The 24,774-nt window shown below is 38.5% G+C and overlaps 1 protein-coding gene across 2 annotated transcripts; it reads left to right on the forward strand.

The window, feature by feature from the left end:
- Nucleotides 1-1,916: 1,916 nt before the first annotated feature.
- LOC18431087 (pentatricopeptide repeat-containing protein At3g09060) lies at nucleotides 1,917-24,190 on the forward strand. 2 transcript variants are annotated; one of them, XR_016045002.1, is made up of 3 exons: nucleotides 1,917-2,611; nucleotides 2,863-15,989; nucleotides 16,114-24,190. XR_016045002.1 is itself a non-coding variant. In XM_011623885.3 (2 exons), the coding sequence occupies exons 1-2, from the start codon at nucleotides 2,175-2,177 to the stop codon at nucleotides 2,921-2,923; spliced, it is 498 nt and encodes a 165-aa protein (XP_011622187.2). In that variant the 5' UTR covers nucleotides 1,917-2,174; the 3' UTR covers nucleotides 2,924-4,020. The 2 variants fall into 2 exon arrangements, 1 of the variants encoding a protein (XP_011622187.2); XM_011623885.3 differs by lacking the exon at nucleotides 16,114-24,190 and having other exon boundaries at nucleotides 2,863-4,020.
- The last annotated feature ends 584 nt before the right edge of the window (nucleotides 24,191-24,774 follow it).

The following is a 24,774-nucleotide window of genomic DNA, read 5'->3' on the forward strand; positions in this document are numbered from 1 at the left end:
AAGGTTTCTCGGTAATGAGAAGATGGAGTTGCAGGCAATCCATAGTGACGATCTCGCGATCACTTTCCAATGGCAGGTCATCATGAAGATATGCCTTGGGACTCGGAGTGAAGGCCACGTGCACAGAAGCGCCGCCAGGCTGCGACAAATGACCTGCATGATCACAAACCTCATGTGGACTCGCAATAGGGGAATTAAATTGAGACATCGAAAAGACGAGAATGCTTCTCCAGCTGAGGCAGAGCGTGAACCGAAACCACCATCCCCTGTTTCAGTGTAGTTCTATGGGCCAAGCAATGGCCCTCCCTTTTTCAGTGTGAGTCATCCATTCTTCTTTTAAAAAATATTTACTAACTTCATCACCGTTAATGGCATATTCCTGAACTTGTTGGTTTGTCCTTCATAGCATCGACCAAGAATGCTTTTGCACAAACAAATCCACCCCCAACTAATAAAGATCACAAAATAAGAACAATTTCTCAATTTCGAGCAATATATAAGACTTTATTAGTTCACCACAGCTAATAGCGTGTTGAAATAACCAGCTAGTTGGTCCTTCATAGCGACGAAGAACAGAGGCCCAATTGTGCAAACTAGATTATCTTGAAGAATTTGAAGAGAAGCTGCATCCTACGGTGTGGGATTCAAGCAAAGCGCCCTAATCTTGGAGGCGAAACCCTGAGCTGTGGCCATGAACAATTTAGAGAGAGAAAGTGCAGGTCCAAGAATGTATTCATTTAGCGAGGTGGCTGTGGAAGCAGTAGCTCTAACTTGATGAGATAGAAAAACCCTAGTTTTGGGGGGCTTAACTCTATTAGAGGGAAAAACCCAAATTAGAGGGCTTGGCAAGACGCAGGTGTACCTGGTTAGGGCAAAGCTTGGATCCATGAGGGGTTTGAAGCAACAAAGAAAGGAGTTTAGTGGATAACTGAAGAAGAAGCCATGGCAAAGCTTGTGTTTTTTATTTCAGTTTCCCCAAGACAATGATGAAAGCAAGTTGGATACAGGGAAAAATCTTGATAAGAGAAAGGTTGTTTAAGAGGTCACTGATATCTTTATCTTCTTTCTTCTCTACTTACTCTCTCTCACACATCTCTCTCTTATCCACGTACTCTCTCTCTCTCTCATGTCTCTCTCTCACATCTCCCTCTTTTAAAGATAGGGACTAGGCACCTTAGGTATTTTTTTAATTTAGAAGTTATGCGCCCTACCTATATACTTTAGAATTAGGGCATCTTCTTATTTTTACGACACGTGTTTACCCCTTAACTCTTGTTTAATAATGTAGTATAGCTACAAGGAAAAGTATATAATGAGACCATTTACTTTGGTGCAAGGTGGTCAAAATTAATTTTGACTATAGGATGTGAAATTGGGTGGCTGCATTTATTTTATTGATCAAACTAGAAGTTCAAAAGAAATTTTCCATGGGATGTGAAATTGGGTTGCAACATTTATTTTATTGATCAAACTCAAAGTTCAAAAGAAATTTTCTCGTACTTTGTGACGTACTCAAACTATCAAATTTCACATCGGATGTTTATAAGTAATTATGACTTCTCTATACAAAGGTAAATAGTCACATTTTATACAATCCCATAATATAATAGAAAAAAAAAATGTTTCATGTGAGCTGAACCGCATTAAGATAGATGCAAGTAGGTGTTCCATCTAAAAACAATAGAAGCATCCATATGGATGCAAGTGTGCGTGCCATCTAAAAGCATTAAGATGGATGCAAGTAGATGTTCCATCTAAAAACAATGGAAGCATCCATTTTAAAGATGGATGCAAATAGGTGTTTCATCTAAGAACAATGGAAACTAACGGTTCAAATATTTTCTTATTAAAATTGTTATTTCTAGTTTTTTAAAATTTATCTATTATTAAAATGCCTGCATTTCTACGGCTGGGCTGCATAGAAACCGGGTCCATAGAAAAATTTTTTAAAAAAATTCTTACGAAGCGTATGGAAAACTTCTTTATCGAACTCTTCGTTTATCATGGTATGTATGGATGCATCAGAAAAAATTGGAAAGTAACCCCAGATGCATCACATAATTGTGAAAAAATTGAAAATATCCTCAGATCATGTGCTAAAATGAAGGTGCTTCCTATTCAAACCGCACAGTGGATACATAGATCGTTCTCCTCGTGCCCTATTTTGCATCTTGATGAAGCAAACGAAAGGCTTGAGACGAGTATTCTCCTCTTCTTCCTCATTCGCTTTCACTTCCAACCAGAAGCAGCAGCAACCACTTGCGGATCAAATCAACAACCCTCCTCCCTCTTCTTCTTCAAGCCCCTACGCCCTCCTCAAATCAATGAAATCAGAGCCAGACGCAAAATGGGCTCTCAAGCTCTTCTACAGAGCTTCAATGCTACCTGGTTATCGCCCAATCCTCCCTGTTTACGACAAGCTCATCTCCAAGCTCGCTCGCTCTGGCCATGTTTCATCCATTGAATCCCTCCTCCACCACATGAAGTCAGAGGCCTGCAACCTCTCTGAGGGCTTCTGCATCAACCTCATCAACATTTATGGGGAGAGCCGATTGCCCCACAAAGCCATGACATTCTTTTCATCTGAAATGGAGGCTTTAGGTTGCAAAAGGTCGGTGAAAACCTTCAATACTTTGCTTAATGCTCTGTATAAATCGAACTGGGTTAAAGAAATACATGAGCTTTACGCTCAAATGGGTAGCTTTGATATAGGACCAGATGTTTGTACTTTTAATATACTCATTAAGTGTGGAGGTGACAGCCTCTCTGCACTTAGGGTTTTTCAAGAAATGAAGAGAGAGTTTGGAATAATCCCTAATATAGTTAGTTACAGTACTCTGATCACCTGTTTTTGTCGTGAAGGTTTGATTGGAGAAGCAATGCGAATAATGGAGGAAATGGCAGCGAAAGGTTGTGCTCCTGATGTAATTACTTACAATGCTTTGATGGATGGGTTTTGTAAAAAGGGGAAGAGATTTGAAGCCTTGAAGCTAATGGAGAAGATGGTTGGTGAAGGTTGCAGGCCTGATGATATTTCTTTCTTTGTATTGGTGAATTCTTTTTGTTTTGAGGGTCAGCTCAGAGAGGCATATGTGGCGTTGAACCAGATGATTAGGTCTGGTTTGAAACTCAGCGTCTCAATTTACAATGCATTGCTGATGGGTTTGTTTAAATGTGGAAAAGTAGAGAGACGTTTGAAAATGTATACTCGGATGGTCTTTCGGGGATGTGTTCCAACCGCTGGAACTTATGAAACAATTATCAATGGGTGTTGCAGAGTTAGGAAGAATTATGTGGAAGCAACTGTGATAGTTGACGAGATGTTGCTTGAACAAATGTTCCCATCAGTTGAAACCTTGAATTGTTTGATTCATGTACTTTGCAGTGAGGGTGAGGCCCCTAATGCTGCACGAATGCTTCGAAGAATGAATCATAGGTAGCATTGGCGCCAAATATGCAGGTGTTTAGATTCTGTGAACATGAAACAAGCTTCCTTGACTTAGCTTGAGCATGGCATATTTAAAGAAGTTGATGCAAAGATGTCCAAGATTTGGCATGCTTACTCAAACAATGATACAAATAAATCAATCTCTACGCTATATTTTTCTCTTTTGGAATGAAATGGGTTTCTATCAAGTGGCTAAAGTGTGGTATATTTTGAGTAGTTGATGCAGTCAAGCGCAAGATTCAATATTCTATCATGACAGGTATTTGTTACTGAATTTGTCAGTATAGAGCCATGTGATGTATCCTTTTCATTCTTGAGTTTGTCTAAGGAAACCAGATCAATCAACTACTGAGGTAAGAATCTTACAGTGTTTGTTGTGTTCTCTTGTCTTGATATTCACTGTGCATGGAAATTAAGGCCAACAAGTACTTGCATGTTCAAGCGGTTGCATTAGGCCAAATGGCATTGGAATTGTATAGGATCTTCTCTGGGTTTTCTATTTTCGATTGTTGAACCATTGGAATTGTATAGGATCTTGCTTTTTTGTAATGTAAGATATTGAAACCACTAAACTATAGGAGGTAATTATTTTCCTGGTTTCATTTTTAGTGAAGCATTGCCTTTTTTTGTTGCACTTAATCTATTTAAACCTATAGAACCTAATTATTCATATCAATGAGAGTATCAGTAAACTCAACTCTACATATTGCGTAAGGTATGGTTTCATTTGAAAAAATCAGTTACAGAAATGCATCCAACATACTTTTAGAAGAGAGCTATGTTAAAGTAGGTTATATCTCATGAGCAATATGCCTGAAAGAACTACCTCAAGTCATTTTGACATTTCACTTACATGTAGTTGGTATTATGTCATAATTTGTCATGATGTCATCCTATCTCAATAAGGATATTTCATGCCTAATATAAATTCACTAAATACCAATTATAACCCACGGTCAAAGGATGATGATGGAAGAGTCAATGCTTGTGTATCAAAACCTTCATGAAAAACTCAGTTCTCAAGTGGTTTTGCCTCACCAACTTCTCCCTTTATAAACTCTACTCTGTAAAAAAGATTAAATATTTCACCTCGTCATTTCTTCACTAGCTGGTGAAAAAGGAAGTGCAAATGACATTTATAAAAGAAGTGGTGTGAATCAAGATGGAAATCTCGGTGTTTCCTCCCTACTTGAAAAACCACGGATAGACAAGGCTGTTTCTCAAAAAATTTTCAATGTTGGCGGTCTTCTCCAGTGAATTTGTTTGTGTTGGTAAGTGTTTGTAGGCATTAGGAGAAAAGTCCACAAAAGAGAATCTTTGTAATGAGATTTGTGTTAAAAACACATTGAAACATATGGTCATATATAGAAAATAACAAGTTCTGCATATGTATGAATTCCCTCTTTATGGTACCATTGTTAATTCTTGTTCGCGCCATTATTGCATGCCTCAGGAAGTTTTCAATAGGCCAAAGCATATGACTTGTTCTTAGATTGGATAAAAACAAAAAGTTAATTGTAAGTTTCGCTATGAGCTTGTATGCAAGGTATCGGATCTATTCATTTTTCATAAGTTTCTTTTGGATGCATCAAACTTGTGATTGGGTTTCCCATTGCTGAAGTTCCAAAATATTCTCCTGAAATTTCTTCTATTTTTACTTGTTTCTTATTTCATCTGTCTTTTTATTTTAGTTTATTTCTTATTTCATCATAGTGTTTATGTCTCTCAAAAACTCTCGGTAAGCACTGAAGGCACCACACAATGCATTGGCCAATTGATTATACAGTAGTGGCTGCAAATTTCAGATGTAAACTGGCTGCAAGGCTATTCGCTACACATTAGACAGCTGTTATCAGTCTCCCAAAAAATGAAACTTGATAGCTATATTTTAGGTTTCACATAGGCGGGAGGAAATCTATACAACTTGCTTGCTTGTTGGATTCCCCACAATGGATCACAAAAAACCCTAAGTTTTGGGACAAACATAAAAAAATTGACACCTTTCGCGAAACAGAAATCTGTTCAGAGAATAAACCGTAGAAAATGGCACTTTCATTCTAAAAAAAACATTGATAACAATGTTCTTACCATGCTCTTCAAAAAATAACACTTTCCTCTGTTGTCTGGCTGTACTGCTGAAACCAGCAGTTATATGGCCAGTGTTTCACTACTCTCTCACTTGTTCGAATCTAGACCTTGCTCTAATACCAAGTTGAAAAATATAATCTAGATCTACACAAATCAGTAAGTATTTGATGGAGGAAGGTGAATAAAATAAAGATGGAAGAATGAAAGAGTGGAATAAAGAGGGAAGAATGCTGGAGAGGTGTGTGAGAGAAGAGAATGACATGACCTCACTTATGGGATCGGTCATGTTTATATTACTATCCATATGAAAATTGCAAAATACCTTTGTATAAGTGTATAACTCACACATAACCCCCAAAAATCTATTATTTTATTCGTCTAAAGTGACATTGTACATTCATCACTTCCCTCAAGCCACCTTCCTTCTTAGCCTCGTCCAGTGTTAAAAAAAGACAGCTTGGGGACTGTAACCAGCTTCTAATGGGTCTGAGTCAATTCAGTCAACTAGGAAAATTGTCAAGGGTGTCTCGGCCCATACATTAAAAAATTAGAAACAAAAAAATGAGAAAAAGAGAAAAATGCCAAAAGAATAAGGAAAATTACATAAAAACAAGTATTAAAAAGTAAAAAATGGAGTCAATATAGGATTTGTAAATGAAAATCAAAATAAAAAAAATTAAATGGAAACATCATTTTGGAAAGAAGATGATGGAAAAAATGATTGAAAAATTGCCAAAATTTTTGATATTGGTTTTGATTAAAAAAACTTTGTTAAGGCTTTGTAAGTCAATGCGATTGGAACATTTTGAGACACATTTGAATGGATTTAGTGAAACACTGAGAGAGAAATCGAAAGATTATTGGTTTGAGGTCCAAAAACCATTGAAATTTGGAACCTTGATTTCTTTTATTATGCTTTTTTATCCAAAACTGCTTTGGGGTTAAATAGAGAGAGAAAAAATGAAGAAATTGAAACAAATTTCAAAGAAATGCTGCCTCTTCCTTCTGATTCGAGCTGACTTAGGCAATTTTGAGTCGGCTCGATGGCGTAAAGATTGGTCGCGACAAGATCATTTGGGCTTCCTCCCCATCTGCCAAGTTTACTCTCATACTTCTATCACACATGGAAGCAACACCCACCCTCCTCCCTCTCAGTGGCCAACAAAACCTGTCTTGAACCCATACCCCTTAAAATATAGGCTTTTGATCAGATAGCCATCTACAAAGGAGTCCTCACTGTGGACCAAATACAAAGAAGGGTCATTCACATCCCCAATAGGTGTGCTTTGTGCATGTCTGCCAAAGAAACCAATGATCACCTTTCTGTTCACTGTGATGTGGCCAATAAACTATGGTCTTCTAGTGTCCCTCAACTATTCTAGGCCTTTCTCTCCCCTCTGCGATCAGTCGTGGGCCTATTCCCATTGCCTGTTGCAATGGTTGCAACTCTGTGGTTGCTGTGGATCCTGAGAAACTCTAGAAATTTTGAAGGAGACAAAGATTGCATCAAAGCAATGGTCCTTTAATGGGAAAAAGTGAAAAAAAGCCTTCAAAATCTATGCCATTGCCAACTTTCTCGAAAATTGGGATGCAATATTCACTGCAAGGCCAACCACTATATTTCATTCATCGATGTGGTGACTAGTGAAATAAGGGCACATCAAACTAAATTTTGATGGCTGGTCCCTTTGAAACCTTGGTCTTGTACGCTTTGGGTCCCAAATCTCAATACAAGGACCACCAAGGGAACATTCTCCTTTCCTTCTCAGGATTCGTTAGACATGTTGATTCCACAATAGTTGGGACTATCGCCTTCCACGAGGGTATCAAAAGATTCCTTCGAGCTTGGGCCATCTTTTGGTGATTGAGGGTGTTACAAAAATGTCATCTCCTAAGCCCCGAGGTCCTTCCAATGCCCCCAGCAACTCGAGCACTTATTTGACCACATATTTGATTTGGGGGCCTATGCATACCTCCTTTTGGCATATGTTGTCGGAGGCTAGCTCCGTAGCTGACGCACTTGCCAAAAATGGTGTCCCATCAGGGATCAACACTGGGACCATTTGGTGACTTTTTAAGCAATGGTCCCATTTTCTGACTTTTGCTGTATTTATGGTTCCTTTCTTCTTGTCATGGGAGATCTTAATGCATTGTGTAGAGCGCCTGATGTAAATCGCATCAAGGGGCTAGCCAAAACAAGTTTCATTTTTAAATTTGGCAGCACGAAGTGTCTATCATTTTCAAGATCTTTTGGCCGGGGGGTGTGCTTGTCATTTCTAGAAGCTTGTTGGCCCCCTCAGGATGTGTTTGTCATTTCCAGGAACTTTTGGTCCCTGGATGTTTTTGTCATTTTGGGATTTGTTAAAGACTCTTTTATAATTTTATCAAGGGACTTTCTTGGGTATAGTTTAAAGTCAAGGGTAGTATAGAGTTCTATAGATTTTTCATGTAGTCAATGTGTCAAAGTAGAGTAATGTTGTCTTGAGTTCCCATGAGTCAAAGAGTCAATGGTGTGTAGTTTCAATGCATGAGAATTTGGTTACATGAATGGGGACTCGTAATATGGGAATTAGGTTACATGAGAGTTGAATTTTTTTTTTTTTTGAGAGAAAGTTAACATTTTATTACTGGGGAGAGATGATTACATGGATGTGAGAGTCCGAAGTCACCCACACGGGGTGACTCGGTAAAAAATGCGTTAGTCTATCATGTACAAAAAAGGGCTTATAGAAACCGCCCAATTACATTGATTTACTTGAAGCTTTCAAAAAATTACAGCAGGGCTGAAAGTTGCCGAGATACAAGTTGCATGAAAGTCGATTTAATTGTATAGGGATAGGAATAGGGGCAGTTTAGTCATTTTAATATTTTTGTTAGGGGTATTTTGGTCATTGTCTAGTTCCAGCGAATGAGTTTATATATTTTGTACTTTGATGTAACAGTTGGATAGTTTTATTGATAATTTGATAATGAAATTGAAAAGTTCCTTCTCCCTCAGTGGAGAGAGAGACAGAGAGTTCCCATACTTGTGTACTGTGAGTACCTTGAGTTGGAAGGCTATCAACTAGTGTAGTGGCAAGAGTTAGGGGCTGAAAACCCCTTTATCTTTATTCCCTTGATTGAGATCAAGTAAGCTCGGTTATTGTGGCTGAATCGACCTAGAATCTATAATTTCTGGTGCCGTTGTGAACCATTTGATATCAGAGCCACGGTTAGTGAGCTTCATTAATTTTGATGGCTGGTTGTGGTAGAGGATGTGGCCGAAGATATGGAGCTCACGACTTTGATAAGTTGGCTAAAAAGTTGAATAACCTAAAGGAGTTGGTGACCTTGCTAATGTGTGATCAGATGTTTGAATGGGTGGACCACCTAAAGAAATCAGTAGCCTTGCTTATCCGTGAGAGAAAAATCAGCATAGGAATGCTCCATGCGAGATAAGGTCTACGGTGATAAGACTAACATGTGGCATTCACCTTGAATCAAAGACCAAGTTGGTATCAAACATGTCAGATTCACTGTATGATCATAATCAAGAGCTCAATGCACATTGGTACAATATCAATGATGATTTGAGTGGATCTTATGAAACTCTATTGGAGAATGACTATGGAGAGGCCTCGTTCTCTTCAAATACTTCCCAAAATCAGCAAGTCATTGATTAGGATTCTCTATCAATCTTTGATGTATAACATGATGAAGATTCGGTTGCTGAAGAAGAAGTGGATGATAATGATTTTAATGGTGATCAAATTGATGAAGAGGATTTCGTTAATCCTGTCCTTGATGATAAACCGGGTTAGAGTGACGAACTTGCTCCCGAGATTATGGAGATAACTGGTTTCTTTGTCCCCAGAGGAATAAGTAGAAGAATGATGTTAATGATGAAGATAAAGATGTTGGTGAGGAGACAAATAGATGGGAAGACTATAAAGAGCTCCTTTCTCCCAATGATGGTGGTGGCGTTCCTTTGTATTTTGATTCAAAAGACTTTACTCCCCCACTATCTGCTGCTGAATTTTCAGTTATTGAGTTTAGCATAAGCGATGCTCACCAAGGGGTGGCTGAAATCATCCTCTATGAGAGAACCCAAGTTGAGTTGTTGCTTTGCTTTAATGAAAGAACCAAATATGTTCCTTATCTTGTTCCCCAAAAATCTCAACCAAAGGAGCCTAATATTTACATCTCGAGCTCACCAAATTCAGCAAGAACAAGCCTCAGAGTTCGAAGTTCTTCTTGCATCCTAAGAGAAGAGTTTTCCTCAAGTGTTTTTGCGGCCAATGGTGTTGTTCACTTGCATCACAGGTGTGTTGGTTTCCAATGTGCACAAAACATGATGGATGAGATATCTATAAGAGACACCATATCTTGGACCACATTGACCTCTAGTTTTACTGAACTTCATGTCTTTAAGGTCTAGTTATATTGTTTACAAGAGATGAAAAACTCTGGGTTTTGGTCTTCTTAATATACTCTTGCTGGTATTGCTACATCAAAGTGTAGTGGACCATTAGAGGGTATGGCAGCTCTTAAGCATACCCATGCTGAAGCTTTGAAACATTAGTTTGGTTCTAATCGTTGTACCATCATTGCACCATCATCCGCCCATTATGAGAATGACTATCTCCTCTCAGCGGAGTTGATGCTCATCTTACAAGTCATAGTGGGGAGAATAACCATAAAGTTACTTTGAATACGTATCTCCAAGGAGTTATGGTCTGAAGTAATTCAAGGCTCTTCCCTTCTATGTTTTTTCATTTGTGGACCAAGTTGCTTTGATCTTCTTGCTATTGTTAGTGTTTACTTGTGGTTGAACTCTTAAGGAATTTAGCCTTGGATGTTCAAGTTCGTGAGCTGAACTTTAAGTTGGGCCTAGATTAAAAAATTTCTATTTGGGTTTCTTTTATTGTGCTGTAGGCTTGGTTTGATTTGTTGGAGTGTGCTTATTCTCTTGGAAATTGGCGAGAACAAGACATTTTCAGTTGGAACACTCTATTAGGGGCTTGTGTCGTCCATGTCCATGGAGGTACTGCTTTGCATTATGATCAAGAGCTCAATGCTTTAGGCTTGAAAATAAATAAGTTAGCAATTCTCCACAATCTTAGGCATGCAAAGCAACCCTATGATCGCATACTGATTTTGAGACCTCAAGTAGGTTTTGATTCAGCTATTGGGCTGCTACGTGACAAATTATGTTTTAGAGAAGTGTTCGAGCTCTTCTCTGAGCCACGCCTTAACTTTATTGGGTATTGTAATGAGCCTACTGTTGGCTTGGTGTTAATGTCTATGTGAGAACCAAGGGTGTTGTTCTGTTACTTTCCTAGCTGGTGTTCTCAGTGAACTTAACACCATTGCTGAATTTTGCTGCAAAGAATTGCCACTGATGCGTTTGATTGTGATGGATAGCTTGGGTGGTGAGTGTGGGTTGAGTGACACTAGTATCCCCACTGTATTGGAGGAGAGAGCAAACTTGTTTACATCAGCGTAAGCTGCTACTTGTGTGCCTTTCTTCACCCAGCTGTGAGTGGTGAGGCTGTATCTTTCTTCCTTGCACTCAATGAGAGCAATCAGCTAGGCCTTAAGGCTAACTACCAAGTTCTTTACCAAGTTAGTGAAGCAATTAATAACAGTGGCTCCAATCTCAGAGCTGCAAAGGTGGGTGAGACATTGATCGAGCTCGCTGATGTTAGGGATTGTGTACTGGCTTTCATGTCACCAGCTAAGAGACCAATCTTTAATGGCCGAAGATTGGGTGGTAAAAGCAAATGTCCCATGAAGCACTTCCTTAAAGTCATGGTGAAGAGGTTAAAGTCATAGTGCCGTAAATTCTTGAAGATTTTCTACCACTGCTCTAGACTAATTTTTGTGAATATTATAGGCCGAGGTCATCTACGGGTATGCTTGCTGTACTTCAAGGAAACTACTCTTTTCCTGAGCTAACGCCCAAGTGTGTTGTAGGAACTTTTGAAGTGATGAGACGAAATGGGGTTCAATTCAATGAGATCTCTCTTGCAGCCTTGTTTGGAGCTTGCAATCACACAGAGATATTCATGTATAAAGAGCTAGTTTGTGCTCGAATGCTAACAATGTGGCTTCGTTTTGAGAATGTTTCAATGAGTTCTTTCCTTCCCATGCATACTGATTGTGAGATGGAATAAACAACTTCTTCAATGGGAAGCAAACCTTCATTTGTTGGAAGTAAGATTGTTTTGGCAAAACTTCTTTGATGAAAAGTGACTCTTCTTTGGTACCAATGTTATGCTTTGATCAGTGTTTCAAAAAGCGCTAGGCAGCACCTAGGCGGCCGTGGGGGTCCAAGCCACCCAGCACCTAGGCGGCTGCCTTGGAGGACACCCAAAACCTGGGCGGCCCAGTTGAAAGAAAAAAGATAGAATTTTTGAGAATTTTGATATTCTATAATCTATCCATACTCCATATTTAATATTTCCATGAATGATGAATTGAGGAGAAGTTGAGAAGAGAATTTTGATAATTCATAAGATCATAATCCATATTTTTATAACATGCTAAAACAATAAAACCATACAAGCATCCACTGATAGTCTGATACCCACAAAAGTTAGATAGTAGAAACTAAAAACTAAAAATAAGAAAAAAAAAAATATACAATCTAGGACACAATAGTTAACACTCAACAATCAACGTCAAGAGTTAAGCACTCAAGCGTCTTCAACTCTTCATTCTTCAGTCATCATCATCATCATCGTCATCAGAAGGAATATGGTAAGCCTCATCATATGCATCAAATTCAAGCCATCATCATTAGAGTCATTTCCCTATTCAACACAACACTCGTCTTCCTCTATTTCTTTTGAATCTGCCTCTTCCTCCACCTTTGTTTCTTCTGAATCTGCCTCTTCCTCCTCTTCTTCTACCTCTCTCTTACTATGTGCAGATGAAGCCTTAGGAGTCTTGGCTGCTCTACTCTTTTCTATCTTTTGCGCTTCCCTGAACTTAAATATTGTATAATCTCCTCCTTGGTAGCCTCAAGAACATTTTTACACTGGGCAACATCCCCCTTAATACCGGCAAGGTGTTTTTTGAACTGGTAAATACCCATACCCCCATTAGTATCCTTTCCAAAATAATTACATTTAATATGATTTTTGTCATTCGGATTCGAGTTATGACCATAATTCAACTCCGATCACCACTTTTAGAAGAACCTGGAGAAAATATTTCTATAGAACAAAGCTCATTTGTATTTTTTTCTAGTTCTTCTAAATTTAGAAATTGTCTAATCTCATCTCGAATAGCTTCAGGAACCTTTTTACAAGAAGCAACATTCCCTTTAATACCGGCAAGATGTTTCTTGAATCGGTTAATACCCCCATTGGTATATTTTTCACAAAAATTACACCTTATACAATTTTTATCGTTTGGTTTTAGGTTATGACCATACTTTCAACCCGGATTACTTCTTTTAGTAGAACCAGAAATAGACCTATTCAAATGACAAGAATTTTGTTCCGATTTTTGTTTTACAGAACTCATATAGTGCTTAATCTTATTTCTGATAGCTGCAGGAACATTTTTACAAAGGGCAACATCCCCTTCAATACCGACAAGATGTTTCTTAAACTGGTTTATACCCCCTTTTGTATCTTTTTCACAATAATTGCATCTAATGCAATTTTTGCCATTTGGATTCGGGTTATATCCATATTTCCAACTTGGTCTCCACTTCGACTAGAGCCTGAAGAAGACATCTCAAAATAAAACAAGCAATCTAGAAAATAAAGTTTTGCATTTACTTTTATTGCTCGAACTCCAAACTTCCACCTTTGAGATGTTTTTTGGTGCTAAATATTCAAAAACACCCCCTAATAGGATTAAAAAACCTCCAAAGCTAAATCTAATCTACCTGGGTGATGTTTGGATCCATTTTCTGTAATTTTGAGAAATACTTCGATCCAATGAAAATTACAAAATCTAGTTTTTTTGAGGTTTCTGTTTTTAAAATGGGTTCTTGTGGGTTTAGGTTTCAAATGAACCAAAAATCCACTCTCAAAAGCTTTTATTTTTCAAAAAAACTCAATAGAATAATAAAAAAGAAGTCATTTCCGCCCTTGGGTGCCCGGCACCCGCCTAGGTGGCAGTGTTTTAAAAATGCGGTCGCATCGCCGCATATGCGGCCGCATCATGGGGGATGCGCTTGCATCCGCATTGCGAACTGGCGCATATGCGCTTTTGACAGAAGCGGCCGCATATGCGTCGCATCAGGCCGCATCATGGCCGCATCCCACATCGCACCACATCAGACCGCATCGCACCGCATCAGACTGCATCGCGCCGCATTTGTTTCCGCGGAAATTTTTTCTTTTTGCAGTTCCAAAGTTTAGGGAAACTGTTTGGGGGGTTATTATACCCCCTAAACCAAGATTTCCAGCCACTTTTGAGGCTTTTTTTGCATCAAATCGAAGGTAAAAAAAAGTTTGGCAAAATTTTTTTTTTCATCCAAATTTTCGATTTGGCGGTTGTTTGATACTTGGATGTTCATTTGATACCTTTGATTGTTGATTTGGGGATGTTAAGGTGAATTTGTGATAAGAAATTGGGGATTTCAGAGGCCATGAAGAAATCGAGCACTACTTTACAGAGTCGGTAACTTTTTATTCCTTCTTGTACAATAATACTGTTATACTTATTTTTGGGGCAATGTCTTCTTCTCAATCTTCTAGTAACAATGATCTGGCTTGGAAATATGCTAAACTTAAAACTCCGAAAGATAGAAATTGTGTGATATGCTTGCTCTGTGGAAATACTTATATGGGTGGTATTTTTCTACAAAAAGAGCATTTAGTCAGAATTTCTGGGAATGTAAGAGCATGCCCACAAGCTACAGATGATATAAAAAGGAGATTAGAGAATATTTAGATAGATTGAAAAAAGATAAAGAGAAAAAAAAAAAAGAAGAAAGGAATTACTTGATGATATGCAATTATTTGATGATGTTGATGATGATGATGATGATGACGATATGTCTGAAGTTGCTATGAGGCAAAGGGGTGCTCATAGGGTTATAAATATTGGTGTAAGTGCTGAGAGAAGAACACCTCTCTCTAAGGGGCCAATGGATTCTTTTTTCACCCCTAGCCCCGAAATTGTGGTTCAGAAGAGAAAGAAAAAAATAAAACAAACCACAATTGACAATAAATATGAAAAAGAACAAAGGAAGTCGGTATGTAAGTGGATTGCAAAGGGGATTTACATGGCCGGCATTCATTTTAATATTATAACTTTGGGCAGTTTTGCATGTATGGTCCAGGCAATTGAGCAATGTGGCCCAGGACTTATTCCTCCTTAACTACATGAGGTTTGGGAGCCTTTGTTGAAGGATGCTGTATTTGATGTGAATAAAATTTTGATTTCTCAGAGAGAAGGGTGGGAGAAATATGGGCCACTATTATGTGTGATGGTTGGTTCGATGGGAAATTAAGGGCATTCATTAATTTTTTGGTAAACTGCCCAACAGGTACTTTTTTTGTTAAGTCTATTGATGCATCAAACAAGTCACATGATGGTACATACTTATCTTGCTTGATGGATGAGATTGTCGATTTTGTTGGGGAGCAAAATGTGGTACAAATTATCACTGACAATGGTGCCAACTATGCTGCAGCTGGGCATTTCTTGACTTTGAAAAGAAAGCATATGTTTTGGACTCGTTGTGCAGCTTACTGTGTTAATCTTATGCTTAAAGAAATGGGTACAACATCTTTATTTAGTGGGGTGATTTCAAGAGCTATGTTTGTTGTTGGATTTATTTACAATCACACTATAGTCTTAAGCATGATGAGGTCTTTTACAAAGAAGAGAGAATTAGTGAGACCGGGTATCACTAGATTTGCCGCGTCATTTCACTCTTTGAAGCCTAGCTAAGCAAAAAAGTGCCTTGAGGACCATGTTTACTTTAGAGCAATGGAGTCAAAGCAAGTGGTCAAAGCATAAGGATGAGAGAAAGGCTGAAAAAATTATTCTGAATACATCTTTTTGGAGTCAAATAATTATTGCATTGGAGGTGGCTCGCCCTTTAGTGAGAGTGCTTCGACTGATTGATGGTGATGCGAAGCCCGCCATGGCTACATACATGAGGCAATGATTAGGGCAAGAACTGAAATAAAAGATATTTTAAAGGATGATGAAAATATGCGCAAGGCTATACTTGAAATTATTGATAGGAGATGGGATACCCAACTTCACAGGCACCTCCATTCAGCCGGTTATTTTCTAAACCCATCTCTTCACTACAAGCACCCATCCATTGAGTCAGATAGTGTTATAAATGGTGGGTTCTTAGATGCGCTGGAGAGGTTGGTGCCAGACAAAGATATCCAGGATGAGATCCAGAGCCATGAATTAATTAAGTTCAAGTTAGCTTTGGGAAACTTTGGGAGAGATATTGCCACTTGAAATAAGGACACTACAGATCTAGGTAAAGGCTAAAAGCCCAAAAATAATCCTACTTGTCTCTTACTTTATGTATACTTGTATAGTTCCATTGTTTATTTTATACCCTTAATTTTTAACTATATTCTAAATTATAAAATATTATACAGCTGCATGGTGGGCATTATATGGAAGCGAGACACCAAATCTACAACGTCTCGCTATTCAAGTGTTGAATCTCACTTGTAGCTCATCTGGTTGTGAGTGCAATTGAAGTGCATTTGAGCATGTAAGTCCTTTACTCCTTATTCCTTAATCCTTATTTCTTGAATTTCAATTTTCTAATCAAAAATTTAATTTATATGATTTCAAATTTCTACCACAGCTCCATACAAAAAAGAGAAATAGGTTGGAGCAGAAAAAGTTGAATGATTTGGTTTATGTGCGGTATAACGAGCGGTTTAGGGAGAGGTATGAAAATCGCACGAAGCTCAACCCTATTCAACTATATGAAGCTGATGGTGATTCCATAAGTGAGTGGACCATGGATCCAAGACAAGAGCGTGTGTTTGAGGGTGAGGATCTTACATGGCTTGATGTCGAGCTAGGCTAATGAAGATGATCGACCTAATATTAGAGCACAAAGGAGTAGAGGAGCTGCTGGGTCTAGTCGCACTCGCACATTAGCTTTAGAGGTCGAGGAGGAAGCTGACTCAGAGGAGACCGATGAAGAAGAATACGTGGAGGCCGTCGAGGATGATATTGATGATGCGCATGACGACTCTCATGATGACTTGTCTGATTGATATTTGAAAAAATGAAGTTCAAATTTCAAAATTGACTCTCAAAATGGATGATTGTATTAAGTTATTATTTATTAACTATTAACTCATCTTGAGCTTGACTTTTGATTTGTATTTTGTAATATCATTATTTTGTACTTATGGTTGTACTTATGGTTGTTGATGGTTGTGTTTAGTTATAGTTGTGCTTAAGGTGCAAATTTGTGCTGGTGGTTGGTGATTGTTGAATGCTTTATGAAGCTGGTTTCAAGTTTCTAGTTTCTATCAAGGGATAGTGGATAACTGGATACAGAGTCTCCGACAGCTAATAGTTTTGAAGTTAATCATTAAACTAAAATACCTACTATCACATATATCACCTTCGTATTTTTTTCTATGCATTAACTTATTTTTTTAGATTTTTTAGATTTTTTTTACATTTATTGCCCTCATCATCGCGATGCACCCGCATCCGGGCCGCATCGAGCCACATCGTCGCATCGGTCCCCCCACCGCATCAGGGCCGCATCCCGCATTTTAAAACACTGCTAGGCCGCCGCTCAGGGATCACCGCCTAGGCCTGGGCGATGCGCCCAGGCCTTCTGGACCGCCTATGCGTTGGGAGGTCTGCTTTTTGAAACAATGGCTCTAATCTTTCCATGCGCAACATGTTGCCTACCATGAATGTCAAATGTGGAACTACCAAAAACTTATGCCAAGGGTTCAACCAAATGCCTTGTAAGGATAAACCCCATGGAGGCATAGGACTTCACCATCTGTTAGAGGAAAAGAACGCTAAGCAGTTTGCCAAAACTCGAGGACTAGTTTTTTTCCAACCTGGGGAGTATGATATAAATTGCATCAAGGGGCTTGCCAGAACAAGTTTATTTTTTGAATTTGACCCCGCGAAGTGTCTGCCATTTTCAGGATCTTTTGGTCGCTAAGTGTGCTTGTCATTTCTAGGAGCTTTTTGGCCCTGGGATGTATTTGTCATTTCCAGAAAACTTTGGCCCCAAGATGTGTTTGTCAATTTGGGATTTGCTAAAGACTCTTTTGTAATTTGTTATCAAGGGACTTTCTTGGGTTTAGTTTAAAGTTAAGCATAGAATAGAGTTCTATAGATTTTTCATGTAGTCAATGAGTCAAAGTAATGTTATTTTGAGTTCCAACGAGTCAAAGAGTCTATGCTGTGTAGTTTCAATGCATGAGAATTTGGTTGCATGAATAGGGACTCGTAATATGGGGATTAGGTTGCGTGAAAGTTGATTTAATTGTATGGGGAATAGGTATAGCAGCAGTTTAGTCATTTTAATAGTTTGTTAGGGGCATTTTGGTTATTGTCTAGTTCCAGTGAATGGGTTTATACATTTGTACATTACTGTAACAATTGGATAGTTTGGTAATTTGGTAATGCAATTAAACAGTTCCTAATCCTCCTTGGTGGAGAGAGAGAGAGAGAGAGAGAGAGAGAGAGAGAGAGAGTTCCCATCCTTGTGTATTGTGCCTACCTTGAGTTGGAAGGCCGTCTACTGGTGTAGTGGCAAGAGTTTGGGGCTGAAAATCCCTTTCTCTTATTCCCTTGATTTAGATCAAGGAAGCCGGATCATTGTTGCACAATCGGTTTCGGATCTATAATTTCCGGTGTTGGTTTGCACTAGCACCCAAGCACTTGACACGTGGGATGATATTCTTGACTCTGTTCACAAATCTTTACATATATACATAAGTTAACTTTTACTTCAAAAAACTTAGAAAGATTACTATAGTTTTTTGTTGTGTATAAAGATTACTAGTGTTACGACTATATTAAAGTGTATGTGCATGTGTGTATACCCTTATATGTTGATTATGTGGCTTGCAATCGAAAGACTATGGTGGTTTAAGGATAAATTTTTAGTTCCCTTTCTTGTAATGCTCCCGATGTCCCCCACTCTGGCTCCCACACCCATTTCTACTCCTAGTGTCTATGACTCGAGCACTTGTTTAGCATATCATATGCCGATACCATTTAGATGCTTTTCTTTATTCCAAAAAAAAAACATTTAGATGCTTTTCTGTCAATATGGTCTCCCAAGGCTTGGGATCACTCGTGCACAAATACAAAGGTTGTTCCATTGGTATAGATACTTTCTCTCCTTTCTCAATGAGCTTTTGTAAATGGATCTGCTGGAATTGAAGCTAGGAAACTTAAGTGAGATATGATACTAATGAGTCTCCTAAGATCTCCATTTAATCTTCAGCCATACCCAAAAGTTCACGGAAGGAAATCGTTTGAGGCACTTTGAGGACCAATATTGACAATTACCTCTTTCTCTTCTAGTCATATGACTGGTGACTACTTAGAATGTAAAAGTAGGACTTTTCTTCATGAATCTTGAGAGGCGCATTCTCTCTCTCTTTTGCGTTTAATTCTTTTTCTTCTGAGTAGACCCATGCACATCAGGATCTGTCTTCTTTGTAAATTTGTACAAGTAGCTCTCATTTCGAGCAAAGATAATGTTTTTCGATTCGCTTAATTGCTTTTATAATGAGCCAATCCAGCTCCCTTTGTCAGCTATGCGCCTGTTACGGCTTTAATTGCTAGGCTGAGCTCTTATGATAAAGTCAATGTTTCCATACCAAGCTGAAAACTAATATTTGCATAACATTGAATTCCAGTCACAGATCTGGTTGCATAGCTGTGATGATTCTGGGTTTCAGAGCCAAGCTACAATTCCTTGTGCTCCCTTTTATCTCTGTAGCGAATTGAGATTGAACCCAACAACACGTTCAGGCTTCAAAACCAGTCTGTTCAGAACTTAGAGCATCATCATGATGGGTTTAAGGCCCTATATTAGAGCTTTAATTCTCTTACATGCAATGTTGGAAAATTCCCCCCCTCGACCTACTAGGTGGGTCGCCTAGGCGGCTAGAGGCCTTGGCCGCATCGCCCAAGTGCAGTCGGGCTGGGGCGAGAGCATGCATAAAGGCTGGCACCTAGGTGCCCAGGCGCCCGCCTAAGCGGGTAGCGGCCTGTGAAAAATTACTGAGGGGTGGAAATGCCCCTAAAAAATTGCCCCTCGTTTAGGGGCTTTTTCAGTCTTTCCCCCCCCCCCCAATCTTTGTATTAAAACTGTGGGGGGTCATTTGAACCCCCCAAACCCCTTGGATAACCAATTTCAAGCCAAAAACATGCTCAAATCTGGATTTTTACTGTGAAGTCCAAGATTGAACGAAAATCCAAATTTTTTGATTTCTCATGAAATCGAAAGGCATTTGCGCCCAATCTTTTTGTGGCTTGAAGGGGTTGTGGAAAGAGGTTTTGGGGAAGGGAATAAAAAGAAAACAAGATAAGGAGAGAAATAGGAATAAAGAACTGATCGAGAAAGATCTCTTGCTCTTATTAGAATATAAGATCGTGATTGGATTCGCATTTGTTTAGTAAAAAGAATAATCTTCTCCTTTGATCATCATAAAAAATGGAAAATGTTCAATTGAACATGAAAACGCGACTGAATTGGTCCTAGTTACTCTTCAGGGATGAATTGTTCCTAGTTACTCTACGGGACGGAGTGGAAAAACTCACCCTATCAAAGCTTGAATGATTACGTTTTAGAGGTTAGGGATTTTCAAGTTTTGGATTTATGGTTTTTTAAGCAATTATATATTTCTCATAAGATAGTTATACATATTATGTTTTTCTTTTTTATTTGTGATATTTGTGATTTATTTCATCTTTAGAATGTTGATTAGTATGGTTTTGATGTGTTTTAACTTTTTTTACAAAATTGGATTAGGATTTGAATCCCAAAATTCATTAAACCTAAACCAAATCAAACCTAATTCTCTCTCTTAACTTTTTCGTTGATTATATTTGTGTTACTAGTGATTTTTTTTATCATTCGGATATGAATTTGTATAGTTCAACTTTGGATTAGGATTTGAAATCCAAAGTTCAATAAACTTAAAACCTAAACCAAAATATACCAAATTCTATCTCTAACTTTCTCATTCATTATATTTTATATTTATCTGTTTATGATTTTGTACATTTTCAGAATATAGATTGGTATAGTTTGGTTTTGTTTATCATGTTTTTATAATTTGTGAATTTTTTACAACTTTAGAATATGGATTGCAAGTAGTTTGAAAATTTGAATATCTTGTAAAATATCCACGGGGTTTTGTATTTAACCAAACCCTAGAATTTCTTTTTTTTTTCGACAATTGGGCACCCGTGCCTTTGGGTGCTCGCCTAGGTGGCCTAGCTCTCCCATCGCCTAGGCAACGCCTAGTGACTTTTCCAACATTGCTTACATGCCATCTGATGGCGTATCTTGTAAAACCATAGATTAGGTGGCAAGCAGGCCTTTATGAAACATTATCAGTTTGTAGCAAGAAATACCTCGTGTGTTGCATGTTCAATTTTCTGAAGTTCTCTAAAATCTGTTAAGAGGTGCTTATTTGAGAATAAAAGAGATTTTGAGCTTTCCAGTGCTAATCAGTGGTACTTTCAAAATGCAGTATGCTTATGAGAATGTTATATATACATTTCTAGAAAGTGTTTCCATTGAAGAGAAATTCATTAACCTATGCTTCGGCGGCAGCCATAAACCTAGTTATATATGTGCATTGGTCTAACTGAAGCTCAGTGAGAGAATTTTGGGACCAGGTATGCTGGTCTACTTTTTAGCATATTTAATGTGTAATCTACAGCTGATACGACCTCAAATAATTGGGATAAGGCCTCATGATGATGATGAATTTGGTAATCAAAATCTGGTTGTGCATAACATATGCATAGTTGAGGATCTACCCTTTAAAGGGTACACATTTAATCATTTGTGAATGATCTTCAATCCGTGACCGAAGACCGAACTTGTGCTTATGAAAATTTGACCATTCAGAGGTTGTTTATTACACCTGTTTTTTGAATTTTGAGCTTGTCAAGCTTGTTTTGAGTGCCATAGCATAATTCCTATGAGTTAACCTTGATATATCAGCTTTTCGATCATAATATATTGTCTAAATGTTTGGATATGTGCTTTGTCAGGTGAAATTCCTGGTGGCATGTGCATACAGGTTGTTTATATTCTTCACTTGCATGTTTCACTTGTCCTTGCCTATGTGTGTCTGGCATGTGCATGCTTTTGTTTGTGCCTAGTATATTCCCTTCCACATTCATGTTTTTGGTTTGTCCACGTGTTGTAAGTTGGTAAAACCAGGTGGCACACACAAGACATGTCAAGTAACACACATAAGACTGGCCCAGGACATGTCCAATGGTAGTTGGTGTCTCCAAATATGAGGCCTCTCCATTGATATTCATGAGTTCCAGTATTTGTCAACAACATTTAGATCAATGAATCCCTATTTCTTTACATGAAGATTTCGGTGGCTTTGAATTATTGGAGCAGTTGTTTCTTATATTTGTATTTCATAATCTAACTTTTTGTGGTTAGTTTGTGCACTTAAATTGGTCTATTCGAGTTCGTGTGTTCTGCCTTAGTTTCTTGTTCCTCTCTATTCTTTTTGTTTTAAATGCTCCTACCCATTCTGGTTTCAGACTTATTTTATTTCCTTGCCATTCTCTGAAACTCTTTAGAATTCATTCTCTGAAACTCTTTAGAATTCTATGTATTTACGAAAAAATAGTTTAGATCTTTAATGAATCTTTCTCTTCTGCTTCCTAATTGTTTATGCGAAACGCCTTTTTTTTTTTTAATTATTTTAAATTCTCCTTGGCTATGGACTGAGGTCAATGTTCTTAATATTGGTTGAGTATTTCTTTCTTTATTCTATTGACATTTTTGCATTATTTCGCATATCTGAGTTATTCTTTTATAGTGTCAGTTTACTCGAGCTTTTCTGAAAACATTCTCTTTAATGCCAAAACAGGCCAGAGGTTTAGGGTGTGGAATGGTCTTTGGCTTGGGATGCCACCTTGGCATCTCTCCATCCGAGGCTCTTTACTATTGCTAGGAATCCAGATGCTATGGTGGCACAATCATTTGAGGTCATTGCTGGATAGGTAGTCTGGTATCCCACTTTGAGAAGGAATCTGTTTGACCTCGAAATTCCAGTGCTTGCTTTGTTATCTCTCTTTGCAACCCATTACATTTCGAACTCGGGCAGCGATAGGATGCTTTGGGCACCCAGTCCCTCTGTTTCCTTTTCGCTTAGCTCCTCCTAGCTCTTAGTCACTACCCAAACCAGTTGACCTTGGTCAATAGATTCTGTTTCAGCCTGACCCCCTAAAAATACAGGCCATCACTGTGCTGGTCCTCTCAAAAGAAGTCCTTACAGGGGACCAACTACGAAGAAGGGGCCTACAGCTGAACGATGAATGTCCAACATTCAACGAAGCTGAGGAATCAAATGATCATGTCTTCCTCGATTGCCCAATGGCTGAATATATAGGGGTATCCACTTCACAACTGTTTGGGTGGTCCTGGGTGACTCCCCAGTCCATTCAGCAACTATTTTCAGTGTACTCTGTTCCCTTTCCCCTTGTTGGGCCTATTTTTTTGGTGGTTACCTGCTTACTATTCTTTGGAATGTTTGGTTGGACCTGTGGCATAACCTTTGAAGGCAAATGCTCAAAGAGAGCGACAGTTGAGGATTGATTAGAATCCTTGGTCTGAATTTAATACCTTGAGTTCGACATAGCCACACCTTTCATTGGTATCAGACCTTCTATATTTTACTGCCATAATTTAGGAGTTTTATTTTTTTATTTGGTCCAAGAAACATGACTGCAAAAGTTTTCTTTGCTGAATTTATTAAGACTGAAAAATTTGATGGGGAAACTATCTTAGTTGGAAGAGAAAAATAGGCTATGTCCTCTTTGAAGAAGGACTTAGCCCAATGCTTACTGAAGCACCCCCACCTGTTCCAAGAGGTAATGCTTGTGAGACGCAGTTCATAAGAGAAGCTCATGGTCAATGGGAGCGCAAAAACACTCTCGCAAAACATGTGCTACTTGTGGCCATGGATGACTCCCATGCTGTTGAGTATGAGCACCTAAGACTGCAAAGGAGATTCATGAATGACTTGAGACTGATTATGCTTCACTTTCCTTCACAAAAAAGACAATGGCTATAAAACAACATTCAGATTTGAAGATGAAGGAAGGAGGCAAGTTTACCGAGCATATACAGCAGTTGCCTTAGTTTGTGAACTTGAGGCCGCACAAGTCAAGCCGGATGAAAACATGCAGATCTGCCAGCTGCTGAATTCTATGCCGAGCTCATGGGAAAACTTTATTTCAGGCCTTACGGCAAGTGAGAGCATGCCGAAGTTGGATGAGATCATCAACAAACTTAAAGCCGAAGAAGAACGGAAATTTTCTTGCGATTCTTTAGCCTTGAATGACTCTGTAAATGTGGTAAACCTTAAACCCAACTCTTTAAGAAGAAGAAAGGCAAAGGAAATAATAAGAACAAAATGAATGAGAATCAAGAAGGGAACACTGAGCCTAAGAAAAGAAGGATTTTAATAATACCCCAGTGCTATAATTGTAAGAAATTGAGGCACATTGCTAAGTATTGCAAAGCACCCAAGATTGCGAATCCCGAGGGCGATAGGGAGCATGCTTGTGTACTCCTAGAGGCTATACTAGCTGACCCTAAAGTAGGGTCATGGTGTTTTGACTCAGGGTCCACTGCCCATGTGTCAAACACCAAGGATGAATATAGAAATTTCCAGCCTGTTGCCCATGGGGATCGGTATATCTATATGGGTGAGAATCAAAAGAGTGAAATCACGGGTATTAGCGATTTCGTCCTTCAACTTGAAAAGGGCAGAAGCATGGTCCTCAAACAAACTCTTTATGCTCTTGAGATGAGAAGAGTTTGGTTTCGGTCACTAAATTGCCTACGGCAGGCTACTCTACCATTTTTACTCGTAATAAGGTGGAGGTGAAATATGGAGATGAAATTGTCATGAATGGTCATCTTATAGAAGGTTTATTTTCAGCTGCAATAAAGAATTCCATTTCGTAAGTTTCGTGTTATATTGATAACAATAGTGTATAAATATGACACATGAGACTAGGGCACATATAAATAA

This window comes from Amborella trichopoda, chromosome 11, assembly GCF_054954075.1.
Source record: "Amborella trichopoda isolate Santa Cruz 75 chromosome 11, AtrichopodaSantaCruz75HAP2 v2.0, whole genome shotgun sequence".
Classification (NCBI taxonomy): Eukaryota; Viridiplantae; Streptophyta; class Magnoliopsida; order Amborellales; family Amborellaceae; genus Amborella; species Amborella trichopoda.